The 14,497-nt window shown below is 44.1% G+C and overlaps 1 protein-coding gene across 7 annotated transcripts; it reads right to left on the bottom strand.

Annotated features, from left to right (window-relative positions):
- Positions 1 to 1,605: 1,605 nt before the first annotated feature.
- On the bottom strand, positions 1,606 to 14,497 carry PRXL2A (peroxiredoxin like 2A). Of its 7 annotated transcripts, none has more exons than XM_059476857.1 (6): positions 14,491 to 14,497; positions 5,605 to 5,784; positions 5,145 to 5,236; positions 3,167 to 3,307; positions 2,245 to 2,409; positions 1,606 to 2,085 (listed from the first exon to the last, which is right to left on the bottom strand). In XM_059476857.1, the coding sequence occupies exons 2-6, from the start codon at positions 5,780 to 5,782 to the stop codon at positions 1,987 to 1,989; spliced, it is 675 nt and encodes a 224-aa protein (XP_059332840.1). In that variant the 5' UTR covers positions 5,783 to 5,784; positions 14,491 to 14,497; the 3' UTR covers positions 1,606 to 1,986. The 7 variants fall into 7 exon arrangements, with proteins under 7 accessions (XP_059332840.1, XP_059332836.1, XP_059332838.1 ...); XM_059476853.1 differs by lacking the exon at positions 14,491 to 14,497 and adding an exon at positions 12,166 to 12,294; XM_059476855.1 differs by lacking the exon at positions 14,491 to 14,497 and adding an exon at positions 12,199 to 12,224.

Genomic DNA, 14,497 nt, shown 5'->3' with positions numbered 1-14,497 from the left:
CTAGGGCTCCAGATTTTTACTTGATTTTTGAAAGACAGGGTAAGAATACTTTAAAATGCACATAAGCTTATATAACTCTCAGATCAAAAAGTGCACTAACTGTTTGTGGGAAATAATACTGTTTAGAGCAGGAAAATACTTTAGTCTGATGTGGTTTCTGTGTTCATCCCTCTGGGGAATCTGCCAAAGCAGAGAACTTTCAGTTTCCATAAGTACTTTAATAAACTTATAAAGGCTTCATGGCTCTTTCTAAATCTGTTTTTACATTACAGGAACACTTCAGTATGTTGTAGAGTTAGTGATTTATACGTTTGACAGCCATTATCCTTCCAAATGCTGGACAGCATAGCTCCCTGCTTGTGTTTCCACTCCCTTTGGGTAGGCTGAGAGCAGGGCTGCAGCCCCATGGCATCCTTGTCATCATCTAAGGCTTCCTGCAGTCCCAGCTCTGACAGAGTGGGTGGAATTCAGTTGCCTGTACACAAAATTGTAAGGACATGCTTTGCAGATTCAGCAGGTTCTACAGGCACTTCACTTTATCTTCAGTTTATAGGAATTTATCTGGCTTCCATCCCATTCTCCAAGGACTGTTTATGCCTTTCACATTTCATGTTTATGTGAAATGCACAAACAGCCCTTGGGACAAGGCCTGAAATGCAGGTCTAAGATCCGTACCTCCTTTGCTGGTCTTTGTGCAAGACCAATTCTCTGCCAATGGCAAAGCTTTCTATTTCCCATGAGAAAGAAAACTCAGAACTCTAGAGAAGCCACGATCCAGAACACTCCTGCTAAAAGTCTTTGTTATTCATAGCCCCTTGCACACCCACTGCTTTTAGCACCTCTTGTGTTCCCTGCCCCTTGCACTCCCAGGTATCCATGTGCTGACTGCAGACAAATGACACTTACACAATGCTTTGAACTTCTCAGGGCTTGTGTCAGCACACCATACCAGCACTGCCTTGCAGGAAAAGAATCCCTCGGGCACAATTCTTTATTTCATGGTTCTCTGCACCTGTCCATGGCTCCAAGGAGAGCCTTTATAGAGAAAGTTCATATCACAGAGTCAATTTACTGCTGTACTCTTCAAATCCTGTTCCTTCCTTCATCCCCAAGTTTCAGCTCATAGTAGCATACATGATTCCAATTCCTATTTAGTTTCAAGTTTCAGCTGATAGCAGCATGTTCATTTCCTATTTAGTTTCCAAATGAAACATATCAATCACTCAAAATTCTCACTGCTAGTGCTGGTTCTGGGAACTGTGAAGAACAGACTCTGAAGAGCATAGAAAAGTTTTTTGCTAAAATCAGTTTTACCTGGACATAAATACTAAGGAAAAAAAAGTCAGAATTTCATCCATAAGGATGCAAATTTTTTAAAAAGAATCTTAAATACAAAAAGGAACCTGCCCTTGAGCCACAATTATCTTCCTTGCCGGGAATCATGTGGACTTAGAAGATCTAGAACCAATAGTGAACTAACAAGAAATTCACTGTGAGACATAGTGGCATGTCTTGAATGCAAAATCTGAGTTAGACTGACAGGGTGTAGTCTTCTAGAAATATAGATGTATTAACATGTCAATGAAAAAGCAAAAACCAAAGGCATTTCATTTATGTAAAGTTTTATTATATTTTCCCCTCAGCTGGTGCTCCATTACTACAGCCTTAGAAGAGTTTTGTTTCCCTAGGTAGACAGGTTTTCAAGCGACTGTCTCTGACTGGAAACATCTAGGCTAGGTCAGATTTTAGACTCAGCCTTTCATTAATACAGCCAGATACAAAGGACCAGTGGAAATCCTGACCACCTGGAAGGCTGCAAGGGAACCAAAAACAACAAGAGGATTTTCATCATTTTCTATGTTTGAATAGAGAACCTTTCCTGTGCTTTGATCACTACAGAGTTAAGCAATTACACCACACATTCAAGACATGGATACATTCTACATTTCAAGCTCTAATCAGAAACATGTGCAACTGTTTTTCCACTTATGAAGCTTGTGGTTTTATCTTCTCAGCAGCTTCAAGGACAGATGGAAGGCTGACTTTGTCTCCAAATTCTTTCTCACGATGCTCCAGTAAAACACCCTAATCAAAGACACAAGAGAGAAATTCAGACGTGTCTCCGTGCAAAAGATCCACTGCCCAACTGAACAATTCCAGGAAACAAATTTCTGCTTTTATATATTTATTATTATTATTTTTATAATTATTTTTATAAAAAACCTCCTAGACAGCCTGCAGTACCTGTGTTCCTGCCCCAATCACATATACACCTCCCAGGGTGAATCCTTCTCCTTCCAGATTTCCACTATATCCACTTCTCCAAGCACGGATGAAATTTTGCCAAACTCCCAAGCGGAAGAAGCCGGACAACATCATTTTTCGTCTGCGTGGACCATAAAAGCCTTTCTGCAGGGGAACAGAAAATATGTCAGCAAACAAAGGGAAAAGGACATCTCATTCATGTGGATTTTAAGCTCATCCAAAAGTATTTAAGCCGCATATACACCTACATCCCTACTGCTGACAACAGCAGTGCTTTGTGATAAACATATTTTTTTGGTTGGTTGGTGGTTGGGGTTTTTTTAATTCAGTCTGATTCTCTCACATAGGCAGAGGAGAGAGAGAAAAAAAAAGGATCCTCTAGTAGATTTTGAGTATTACATAGTCTTTTTTCTTCAGAACCCAAATGATTTTTAAATGTGTCTCCTGATTTAGGGAGAAAGCAGGGTGGTGGCTCTGTAGGACATGAGATTGGCAATCCAGCACGTGCTGGTGTACTGGAACAAGCCATATCACTGCAATCTGGCTCGTACATCATGAATTAATTATATGTGTCACCTTCAAACCTTGATTCACACATCATAAACATCAGCAGGCCACAGAGCCAGTGAAAAAAAGGAATAAATATTAACAGGCCATATTGTTTACCTGCTGAAGGGGAGGAATAATCCTGCCACAGCACCTTATCAGTGCATTGCTACACTGCAGTTTGTAAGCTCAGCAGGATATATAAATATAGAAAAACAAAGCCAATTAACTTCTTAAACTACAGTGCTGCTAAATCCTTCTTCAATCAGACTACATTCTACTTATTTATGCAAGCTCCTCCAAGAGGGCATTCATAGAGTTGTTTTTAAACAAAAGAACACCAGCTTCACTATACCTTTTCATCCAGAAAGATTTCTCCTTTGAAGTAATGCTGAAAATCCTCCACTTCAGTCCCTATCTTCTCTTTGACAACAGCATAGAGAGGGACACCCAGCTTGGACAGCTGGGGTTTCAGAGAGGAGAGCTCAGAAGCCTCCTAAGCAAAGGAAAAAACCCCAGACATTTCAGTCAATAAATAGAGGCTGGAAAGATTCACCTTGAATTTCAAGACCATCAGAAACACGCAACTTCTAGCCTGAGGCACAAGCCAGAAACAGACCTGTAACATTTAAACTAGTTGTACTCCTAGGCAGCTCTTCATCAGATTTACTACAATTTTTCTTTGTTAAACATGGAGGAAGCAGATTCTTCTGAGTATTCATTGGATAAAACATATTTTTAATTTAAAGCTGCAGAGATACTTTGCCTATAATACAGATTTGATTATCTTCTGAAGTATTTGAGAATGGTAGAAATACAATGCCTGCACATCACTTTTTCAGAATTTTCAATCCTTTTTTCCAAGCTGACATCCATCATTTTCAGTCCTTCTGCAAAGTATTTTGAGGGGTTCTGTGCAAAAGCAGGCTATACATGTTTAGAGTAAGTAATGAAGATACACTCTTCTTCCTAATTCCTCCAGTAAAAAAAAAAAATCAGGGAATTTCTTCATAGACTTTCAGGATCTCAGAAGCAAACCTGCTTTTTCTGGTGTGTAAGAGTGTAAGGTGTTACCACTCATCTGCTGGGGTTTTTGGTCTCCTAAAGGAATCTAAATTCACACAGTTTATATAAAGATCCCTGAGATTTTGAACAGGGATCACTGAGCACTGAAAATGTTTGCTATCTCCCATGGAGAAAGGTCATTTTTACTGAACAGAACTCCCACCTAAAAAATCAACTCCACACTTTAAAAACATGGTCACAGTTTGCATGATCACTCTCAGTTACCTCACTGAAATACCTTAACTGAAAGGCTAGCAGGATATCTAGAATTCACTGAGTACCAAGGAGCAAACAGGTAGGGATGAACAGACAGGAAAATTTGAAACTTTCAGTAATATTACTGCTGCTAATAATAAACAATCACTCTGGGATTCCTGACTGTGTGAAAGTTACAGAGACAGGCACCAGAGTGCATTCTCCTCCTGCCTACGCTACACCTGTTCAGAGAGCAGAGCACTTGGACCTTCCACGAATTCTACACGCATTTAAACACTTACTACTGATGGGAGCAGATGCCTTAATGAAGAGGTTGCAATATTAATTACTCCATGTTATAGAGCACTGAGTAACAACATAATAACTATTTTTCGCTATAGCTATGAGAAACATAATGTCCAAGGTGCAATGGCTGTTCCCAGGCACTGGGTACATCCAAATCGTGTTTTAGGTGTCTGCTTCCAAGGAGCTTCACCCAAGGAGCCTAATGTCAACTTAAGGATCAAAATTTGTTTTCCAACCCACCTTGTTATGGAACAGAAACTCCTTATCTTCAGAGTCTGTACCTTCCTGCCTCACATTTAGCACCCAGAACCAAGAGGTACTCCCTCTATGCACACCTCTTTTTTTGCAGATGAGCTTTATCTGATGGCTTTCTGCCAATCCAGTCTTGGGCTGTATTTGACCAGACACTACCTGGCCCACAGAGACTTATTTTGGACTACATATATAAAAATAGCTCATAAGACTCATTACCAACTGAATCTTGTGCAATTTCCCCTTCTAATTACCATGGGCTAGGTCCCTGGCAGATGTAAAATCACGTAACCATCACCTTCAGAAGGAAAAAGCTCAGGGCCTGGACCATACAAACCAACTTCAAAGGAAACTAAGTATGCTGGTAGCTGGTGACCAGTTTTAACCATGAAACAAAACCTTTCAGATACTTTAGATGTATTTGATGACTGTGCTATTCATCCCCTCCCCTTATTTACAGACTATCTATGCAAGCAGACCTCAACTCTTAATGAACTCCCAAGCCCAGCAAGTACCTCTCTGCACAAAAATCATCCAGGTCTTCGTACAGCCATGATCACTGCACCATTCTCCTTCCATAGTTCACGTGCTTTGAATGTCCTTTGTTCTGTTTGCACAGGAGAAACAACACCAACAATAATATCAGCCAGTCTTGTTTATAATAATTAATACTTTATGGACCAACACAAAGCACTGCAGAGAATTCCACATTCAAATGCAGTTCTAACAGAAAAAAAATCTATATGTATAAGAGGAGATTATTGCATTATTGATTTTTAGAAGTGTGTCTTGTTTCATCCAGAAATAACGGTTTTGGTTGTTTTTCCTTCACCACAAGTATTGGATATCAAGGAAACTCAACTACAAGTCACAACTAGGAAAGACTTGAAAAACTGCTTCCAACCCTGTCCTTAGAAAGGTTCTTATAAAAGTCCAATTGTTGAAGAATGTGATCTGAAATAGCCAGAATCTTACCTGATCCCAAAGTATTTAGCTCTATCTCCTCTAAAAACTCCAATGTAGCCTTTTCTGGCTTGGACAAAAATAAGTCAGTGTTAGCAAGGACAATCCCTGTCACAGCTGCACCAATGGCTCCCAGGCCAACAGACCACATGCCCATGGTGAAGGCCCCCAGGTCAGGCAGGAAGGACATTTCTGGAAAGAGAAAGGAAGAACAGCTCTAAAACTGAACATCAATGATGCTAGAGGATGAGGAACTAAAACTCATGCAGGTATTTTTGGTTTAACGGAGATGATCTGTATATTTATTAATGTACTGAAAGGGGTTTTAAAAGACAGAGATTACATTCCAGTTCTGTGCCTGACCCACATCAAAACCAGATATTGACAAGATGTTCTTATCCTTCCCTGCCACCAGACAAAAATATCAATAATTAAGTGCTCAGACACAATGAGGAGAAAGATGATCAAGGTGTAATAAAGAGCCTCTAACAATATGACCTGTACATTAGCCAGTAACCTAAATTATTTCAGTAAGACAGCAGTTTCTTTCAAATAAAAGGGAAGTATTTGTAAATTAAATGTTTTACACACACTATTCTATATTAAACAGTGAAGTTTACAAATATACTATAGAAGATTTGGGAAAAAAAATCTAAACCTGCTCTATCTGGTTCATCACACCTGGTAACCTTTCACATTCCTTACAGTTCCCCACTGAGAACCAAAGCAGGCACAAAGCCAAACTTGGAGCTCATGCCTGCAGACAGAAAAATGTAGACTTGCAACCATTTTATTACCCAATGACACTGCAAACATGCCTGGGACAGCACCTTATTCCTCTGTGCTAGCTCACTGCCACTCCTGCTAAAGCAGAAAGGACAGCGGGAACAAACAGCCTGCACTCACACACAGCACTGGGAACCAACAGCATTGCAGGGGGAACCATCACATACAAATATTCCAGCGTTAAAGTACAAACCCTGATGGTGGTGGCTCAAGTTAGGAGGTAATTCTGTTTAACCACCTTCCACAAGCCCCCACAGCCCAGTGCTGACCCTTGCAAGTGTTTCACAAGCCTGGAAAGGGCATCCACTGGGGCAGTATCACTTAATGAGGATGCTGGAAATCACAACAGCCCTGCCTCACGGACAAAGTTCAAGATCCAGCTCTGTAATAACCGGTGCAAGAGTCACTGGAGTTTTGGCAGCACAAGAAGTCACTGTGCATTTACATCTCAAGGGCTGTGTATTTGCACTCACACAACTGTAGCATTACATATTATGGAGAATCAAATTTTTTTTCACAAAACCCCTATTTCCTGATAGAATATTTTGGTAAATACATACTACTGATAAACAAATGCAACATTGGGAAACTAAAAGTAAAAAAAGAACACATTGTTCTTTTAACAGCATACTTGGTTTCAAGGGAGGCAGTATCATGGTATCTAAAAATGTAAGTGACCCATGATCCTGAGCAAGAAACAAGGCCAGTTTACACAAACATCATGCAGATAAGAGAACAGATCCCACCCTATCTCACCACTTGTTCCTAACCAAGGCAAAACTTCCTTGACTCCATCTGCTTTCTTTACATACGTCTTTCAAACATGAAGTCATGTTGTAAAGACATTTTTTTATATCTGCCTCTGACACCTATCAGAGACCATCCTGACCCCAGCCTTTGGAATTATGCAAATGTAACTCCAAATATATGTAATGCAGCAATATCCATATGTTAAGACTTAAAATCTCTGTAGCATGCTCAATTGGATAAAGCCCTGCTCCCTCCCAGAGTTGGATTACGCAATTATCATCAGGTCAAGAAGTGTGGTTTTTTCTTTTTTATAGTTACAGGCAGTGGAGGGGGAACCCAACTATTAAGCCCTTGTGCACATCATTTGTGTACAAAAATGTTACAAAATTTGTCGCAAGTGATTAATGAGTAGTTCTCACATAGCTTTTCATTTTTATTAGCATAAAGAGCATCTCTAAAAGTCAGCTTCCAATCAGTAGTCATCGATCCAGGAGATCATTAAGTGTAGTTGGACTCTTTGTCACTCTCCACACAGTGACAAAAACCCCAACCTTATATATATGGGAAATTTTTGCTATTTATATAAATAGGAAAAAGGAAAATGCAGCTCTGCAGGGTGATACTTAAATTTCTCCCCTGCTAAGCAAATACCATAATGAGCCACTTTGAAAAATATGCATGGGAAGCAGCAGGCAGGATTATTAAACCATTTGCTAACGAGACAGGCTGAGCCCTGCCGCATCATGTCATTGAACCCCAAGTGCCGGGACTGACTGGAAAACAGCTCAGCACTTGCAACTAGCAGCTCCATTTCTGGCAGGCTGCTGTTTATGAAGGCCATCTGAAGCTCAAAAGGACTTCACAACCCTCCCCTCCCGCATTAAAATACAAACAGATCAGGATCCTAAACACAAGAAAGAAGACACAAGAAAGCGTCCCACAAGCCATAAGCCATGAGAGGAGACAGGAGAGCATCCCGCAAGGGGTGCAGCACTCACCAGAACCCATGCAGGCTGCTGAGCGCCCCGCGGGAGCGCAGCCCCAGGAGCGGAGCCCGGCTGTGCTGCAGGGCAGGGCTGGGCAGGGCTGGGGAGGAGCCCGCAGCTCTCCGGGACCGGCCCGGTCACTCCCGGTCTGGTCACTCCCCGCCCGGTCACTCTCGGTATGGTCACTCCCCGCCCGGTCACACTCCGGGACCGGTCACTCTCGGTATGGTCACTCCCCGCCCGGTCACTCCCGGTCTGGTCACACTCCGGGACCGGTCACTCTCGGTATGGTCACTCCCCGCCCGGTCACACTCCGGGACCGGTCACTCCCGGTCTGGTCACACTCCGGGACCGGTCACTCCCTGCCCGGTCACTCTCCCTGCCCGGTCACACTCCCTGCCCGGTCACTCTCCCTGCCCGGTCACTCTCCCTGCCCGGTCACACTCCCTGCCCGGTCACTCTCCCTGCCCGGTCACACTCCCTGCCCGGTCACTCTCCCTGCCCGGTCACTCTCCCTGCCCGATCACACTCCCTGCCCGGTCACTCTCCCTGCCCGGTCACTCTCCCTGCCCGGTCACTCTCCCTGCCCGGTCACACTCCCTGCCCGGTCACTCTCCCTGCCCGGTCACTCTCCCTGCCCGGTCACACTCCCTGCCCGATCACACTCCCTGCCCGGTCACTCTCCCTGCCCGGTCACACTCCCTGCCCGGTCACTCTCCCTGCCCGGTCACTCTCCCTGCCCGGTCACACTCCCTGCCCGGTCACTCTCCCTGCCCGGTCACTCTCCCTGCCCGGTCACACTCCCTGCCCGATCACACTCCCTGCCCGGTCACTCTCCCTGCCCGGTCACTCTCCCTGCCCGGTCACTCTCCCTGCCCGGTCACACTCCCTGCCCGGTCACTCTCGCAGCCCCAGCACCGCTGCCCAACCCAGGGCAAGGCTCAGTTAAAGGGATCCCCACCGTTCATCCTCCTGGTTTGCTTTTTATCTGAACACATGGTCAGCCTTTCCATGGGGCGGGTAGGCACAGGGATTACAAAAAGCCTTTCTGAAGCTGGGAACGCGGCACAAAACTTTTAGATCTGCATGCTAAGCCACGCTGTTCTGTAGAGCTGGGCGTTTTTACAAGTAACTTTTCCCCTGCATTTCAGCCTATTCTACATCTAATCCTTTAAAAAATGCACACAGAATGCCAAAACAATACAAACAACTCTGGAAAAAATTAAAAAGTCATCACAATGGAAATCACAGTCATCACAAGTCATCACAATATTAGGAAAAAATTATTAGTATAGAGGCTGTACCTCCATAGAGAATTACCCCAGTGTTTCTATAGTCAGTTACCTTCAGTGACAACATCCCTGTGCTAAAACACATCATTTTCTCTGAGACTATCGGATCTTCAACTTCTCAACTCTGTTAAAACTTCCAGAAAAAAAATGAACACTCCTCTTTAAACAGTACAGGCCAAAGAAAAAAGGAAAAACATCTTTTTGTGTGTGTGTTTTCGTGGTGACCACAAGAGATCTACAAAATAACAGTGAGTTATTTTATGGCCTGTCAGTTAACCAGAATTTGAACAAGCTTAACCTTATTAATCCTGTTTTAAGTGCTAGTGGAGGGTCTTCACTTTTGTCAAGACCACTTAAAACGTTGTTTTCTAGATGCCTCATTTCCCTCCCACCCACAACCAAAGAAAAAATTGTCATTCAAAGGACAGCTATCCTTAAACATTTATTTTAGGTATAAACAGGACCCATTGCAGCTGTGTCCCTCTGTTTTCAGTTGCCAGTAAGACTCAGAGTAGCAAACAGATTTCCCCACATACTTTTCCTAAAAAGAAAACTGTCTTGCAAGTTGGACAGCACTAGCAAATACTCTCTAGCCTAAAGTGGTTTTGACCATTGCATGTTCTTCCTTCCACCCCCACTCCAGCTTCCCCAAGATGTTCCATATCAAGCCTAAAAATGCTTCAAAGCTTTGTCAGAACTTGCGTATCCCAAACAAGTTGAGCTGATTTTTTTATGAGACATTTCCCACCTCCCCCCACTCCCCAAAAATGAGTCATGGTTACAAATAGCTTTGTAAGTTACCTCCTATAAAGAAAATTTACAATTCTCAATAACCTGGTAACATGCTCATCAAGATTTCACGAGCTTTTAAATACCATTAGGGATTGCAAAATACAGCATCCTGACAGACCTTCAAACTTAGCCCTGCTTGAAGCAGGGATCTGACTGGAGAAACCTAGAAATACTCTTCCAACTTAAATTGGTCTGTAAACACCAAAATCAATGCACAGAGAAGCCTCCTGGCATTTCTTGTGGCATAAATGTAATTTTCACAACACAAGGGATTATTTTTCTTTCTTTTTAGCATTGCAAAGCCCTAACAAACAGCATATTGTGTCAAGAATAACAATAATCTTTTTTAGGTTTTTCCCAATTTGGGCATGGTTCACTACTGAATTCTGTGGCCATAGCTGTAGAGAAAGTTGCTGTGTCAAGCAAACAAACCATACTCCTTCCTTTGAAACAAGCCATAACTCCTCCCTTTGTTACCCCCATTCTTGGACTGTTTTAAAGAAACCCAACACATCAACAAGCCTCTTCTTTAGAGCAAGGAAGAGAAAAGAGCTCTGGCACATGGCTTTGGAAATCTTCCAGCTCTCTTGTATTGAGAGGGAACAGGCAGCTCGACACTGAATGGAAAACTTCAGATCTCTAATGAGTCAGTGAATGGATGCCATGGAGATGTGAGATATTTCATGGAGCACGGAACTGCAAAAAGTGCCTGTCTGAAGATAATACAGGATGAACTCACAGCTTGGTCTGCTGGTGATGCAGAACAGGAAAGCTGCGCTCTGTGTCAGTCTGAACAGGTGGTGGAGGAAAGGGAAAACCAATAGACCCACTAATACAAGTCAGCATGTACTGAAAGCACAGCCGTGCTAGGCAGCAAGTGATCCCTCCTGTTCCCACACAGTGGATCCATGAATTCTAAGTCCTGCAGATTCAAGCTTAAATAAAGATTTTCCCACCCTTTTGGGTTCTTAGGCTTTGCTTATATTTTCACTTTCTATATTTTAACTCTCACATTTCTCACAATATACAATTCATAAAAGCAAAATTGCTAATAAAAGCAAAGACGCAAGAAAACAGACACATTTCAACTGCACCCCATAAGGCAGAGGGGCTCTATACATGAAGGAGGCTGTAACACTATACCCATCCAGTGCAGAATAATTCCCACACAACCTCGTTTCCCCTTGTCTGCTATGAACCAGCTTTCATGGGAACAGTGCCCCTCTGGTTATAAAAGAAAAGGCCGGGAGACCTCCAAGCTGGTCAATCCAAGGTGGATTTCCTGAGCAGAGCGATTGCACCCAGAACCCAACCAGCGCATCACGAATGAAATGAGAAACGAAGCACGGAGTGTCTCTGTCCTTCACGGATCCTGCTGTGCCTACTCACACACAGGATAAGACTGCCTAGCAAGCAGGGATCTCTCAAAACGTCAAACCACGAGGGCAGGATTTCAAACCTCGGGATGGCGAGAGCCGCGGGGGTGCCCGGCCGCCCCTCGGCGCTCAGCGCTCGCCTCCCCCGCCAGAGCGCTGCGGCCGCGACCCGGGGCCAGCGGGGAGGAGAGAGCAGCCCATGGGGGACAGCCCAGGGGAGGGACAGCCCGGCACAACGCGGACCCGCGACCCTGCCACCCGCCCTCACTGTCCCGCCCAAACCCGGTGCGCCGCACGCACACGCGGCCCCGCACTCACCCCGCATCCGCATCCCGGCCCCGCACTCACACTCACTCCACACCCGCACCCCGGCCTCTGGGCCCCGCACTCACACTCACTCCACACCCGCACCCCGGCCTCTGGGCCCCGCACTCACACTCACTCCGCCCCCCGGGCCCCGCACTCACACCGGTACCCCGCACTCACACTCACCCTGCGGTCCCCGGGCCCCGCACTCACACTCACCCTGCGGTCCCCGGGCCCCGCACTCACACTCACCCTGCGGTCCCCCGGCCCCGCACTCACACTCACCCTGCGGTCCCCGGGCCCCGCACACGCACTCACCCTGCGGTCCCCGGGCCCCGCACTCACAGCGCCGCCGCTCCCGGGCCGCTGCGGCCGGCCCCGCCCCCGGCGCCCTCCGCGCACGCCCCGCTGCCAGCCGCGCTCGGTGCCCTTCGGCCCGCGGCTGTGGCCGGTGCGGCCAGCGGGATGAGCCCTGCGTTAGCGGCTGGAGAGGATGAAAGCCTTCTGCTCCCTCTCCGAACCCATTGTCCCCTCTCGGGGGCTACTGCAGCTTCTGGCTAAGCGGAGAAATGAAATACATTATGGGATACGGTGCTTAAATAGGCAAGGCAAAAAAAGCACCCAACCCACAACGACCTGAGTCCAAGAATGTAGTGAGCTTATCATTCAACTAATCTGATTAATGGGGCACTTAAAATGTTTGCATATATATTGCATTCAAGAATATACTTGCTCAGATAAGCCAGCCAATAACATGTCACAACATCGTTTAACAAACATGCTCTTCAGATGCTTGTGGTCATTGGGCACCACTCCAACCACAAACTCAGAGGACTTGTCTTCACTACATTGGGACTACTTCCTGAGATCTCCTCTTAACCCAGTAGCTAAAATTCCAAAAAACAACAACAACAAGGTAGTAGCAATGACAGAACAGTCTGGTCTGTCTGGTAACACAACAGTACCTCAGGAGAATGAACATAACCCGTTTGATGCTACTGGCACATCTACATTCCATCAACCACTGTCTCACTGTTTTTCACCATGTTACAAACTTAACTAGACAAAATGGCCTTTCCTTATCACTCTGCTCCTACAGCAGAGCACAGCAGAGCCATGTGCTGCCAGTAAGCCACATGGAATAGCACGTTCTGCCAAACAGCCTATTGCACCATGTTGCAGTGCACACATCAGAATGGCATGGGCTCAGGCAATTGAAGGAAAAGATTTTGAGTCTTTTTGCCCAAAATTGTGGTAGTTATGCTTTTATCTACACACATTATTTTAGAAATAAATGGATTGTAAAAAGCACTAAAGCTTAGCAGCAGTAAAAAAATAACCTAAGCAAACATCATGGCAGAAACAGCATTACCAGATTGCCTGAAAGAGATGGGGAATTTGGAAGGATTAAGGATTAATTTGTGGCTGCTTTTTTCCTGGGAAGTACATGAAACAATATCTCTGCTTTGCCTCCTTAATCAGTGTGGGTTGGTTCTCTGTCAACACCAAACATAATATGCTGAAGTGACTTTGTCATTTTTTAAAAATTTAATCAGCATTGAATCAGAATATCAGAATATATGTATCTGCCATGCTGACACTGCAATCTTTAGAAAAACATTATGTGCAAAAAAAAGGATTGGCAAATTTTGTCAGCCATCATTGCATAATTGAAACCCTAATTTCTGCAGGCTGTCAAGATTCCTTTCATCTGAATTTGACTATGATTGTGGACCAAGCTGACAACATTTGGCAATGGCAGAATGGCAGCTCCATTATTTTTGTTTCCATGGTAAGTACACAAAATGAACTTTTTTCTTAATGATACTTCTGCACATTACACCTCTAACAGCCTGGTAGCTGGCCTGTCACAATTCTATGGTAGCCAATGTTGCTGAGGAGCAAAAAAACCCACCTATCACATAATGAAAATATCTATCTATTCTTTCTCTGGGCAGGAGTCCATGACAAGGCACCAGGCGAGAGCAACAGGCAGTTCCTCTCTGAAGGGACTCCGATTTCATTTGTCCCTGTTGTAAAAATGTTGCAAAAAATGCAGCAAAATCTGAGCCCACACATCTGGATTCCATCCAGGAATAGCCCCCTACCTCACAAAGCAGCAAAATCCTTTGAATGCATGCACACATCTAATAGACACAGAATCCAAAGAAATGTGGTGTCATGAAAATCTACTGCAATCTAACCTTCCTTACCCACACCTCCAGAAAAGCTTGCTTTCCTTGAAAAGCTACTGTATTGCATTAATGGAGTTGCAGCAAAAATTACTTTGTCTTGATTAAAATATCTTTGCCTTCATTGCTTAAAAAAAGCAGTGAAATTCTGGCAGGAAAACAGGAATTTAACTCCTTTTGTTTTCTGGTTTTCCCTCTTAATAAAATCATATTAAGATTGATCTATTATAAGTTAAGCTTTTCCATGCACCTATTCACATGTTATTCATATATTTTTCCTCTTTAAAAAAGAGACTAATAAACTCTTTAACACATACACACACACTTCACAAAGCAAGAGACACCAATATTTAATCTTCAAGTTCCAAAGGTTTTGAACAGTGTTCTTAAAAAACACATTCAGCCTTTCACTTCCTACCTTCATA

This window comes from Ammospiza nelsoni, chromosome 8 (genome assembly GCF_027579445.1).
Source record: "Ammospiza nelsoni isolate bAmmNel1 chromosome 8, bAmmNel1.pri, whole genome shotgun sequence".
NCBI lineage: Eukaryota > Metazoa > Chordata > Aves > Passeriformes > Passerellidae > Ammospiza > Ammospiza nelsoni.
This window is presented reverse-complemented; position numbering and strand designations above follow the sequence as displayed.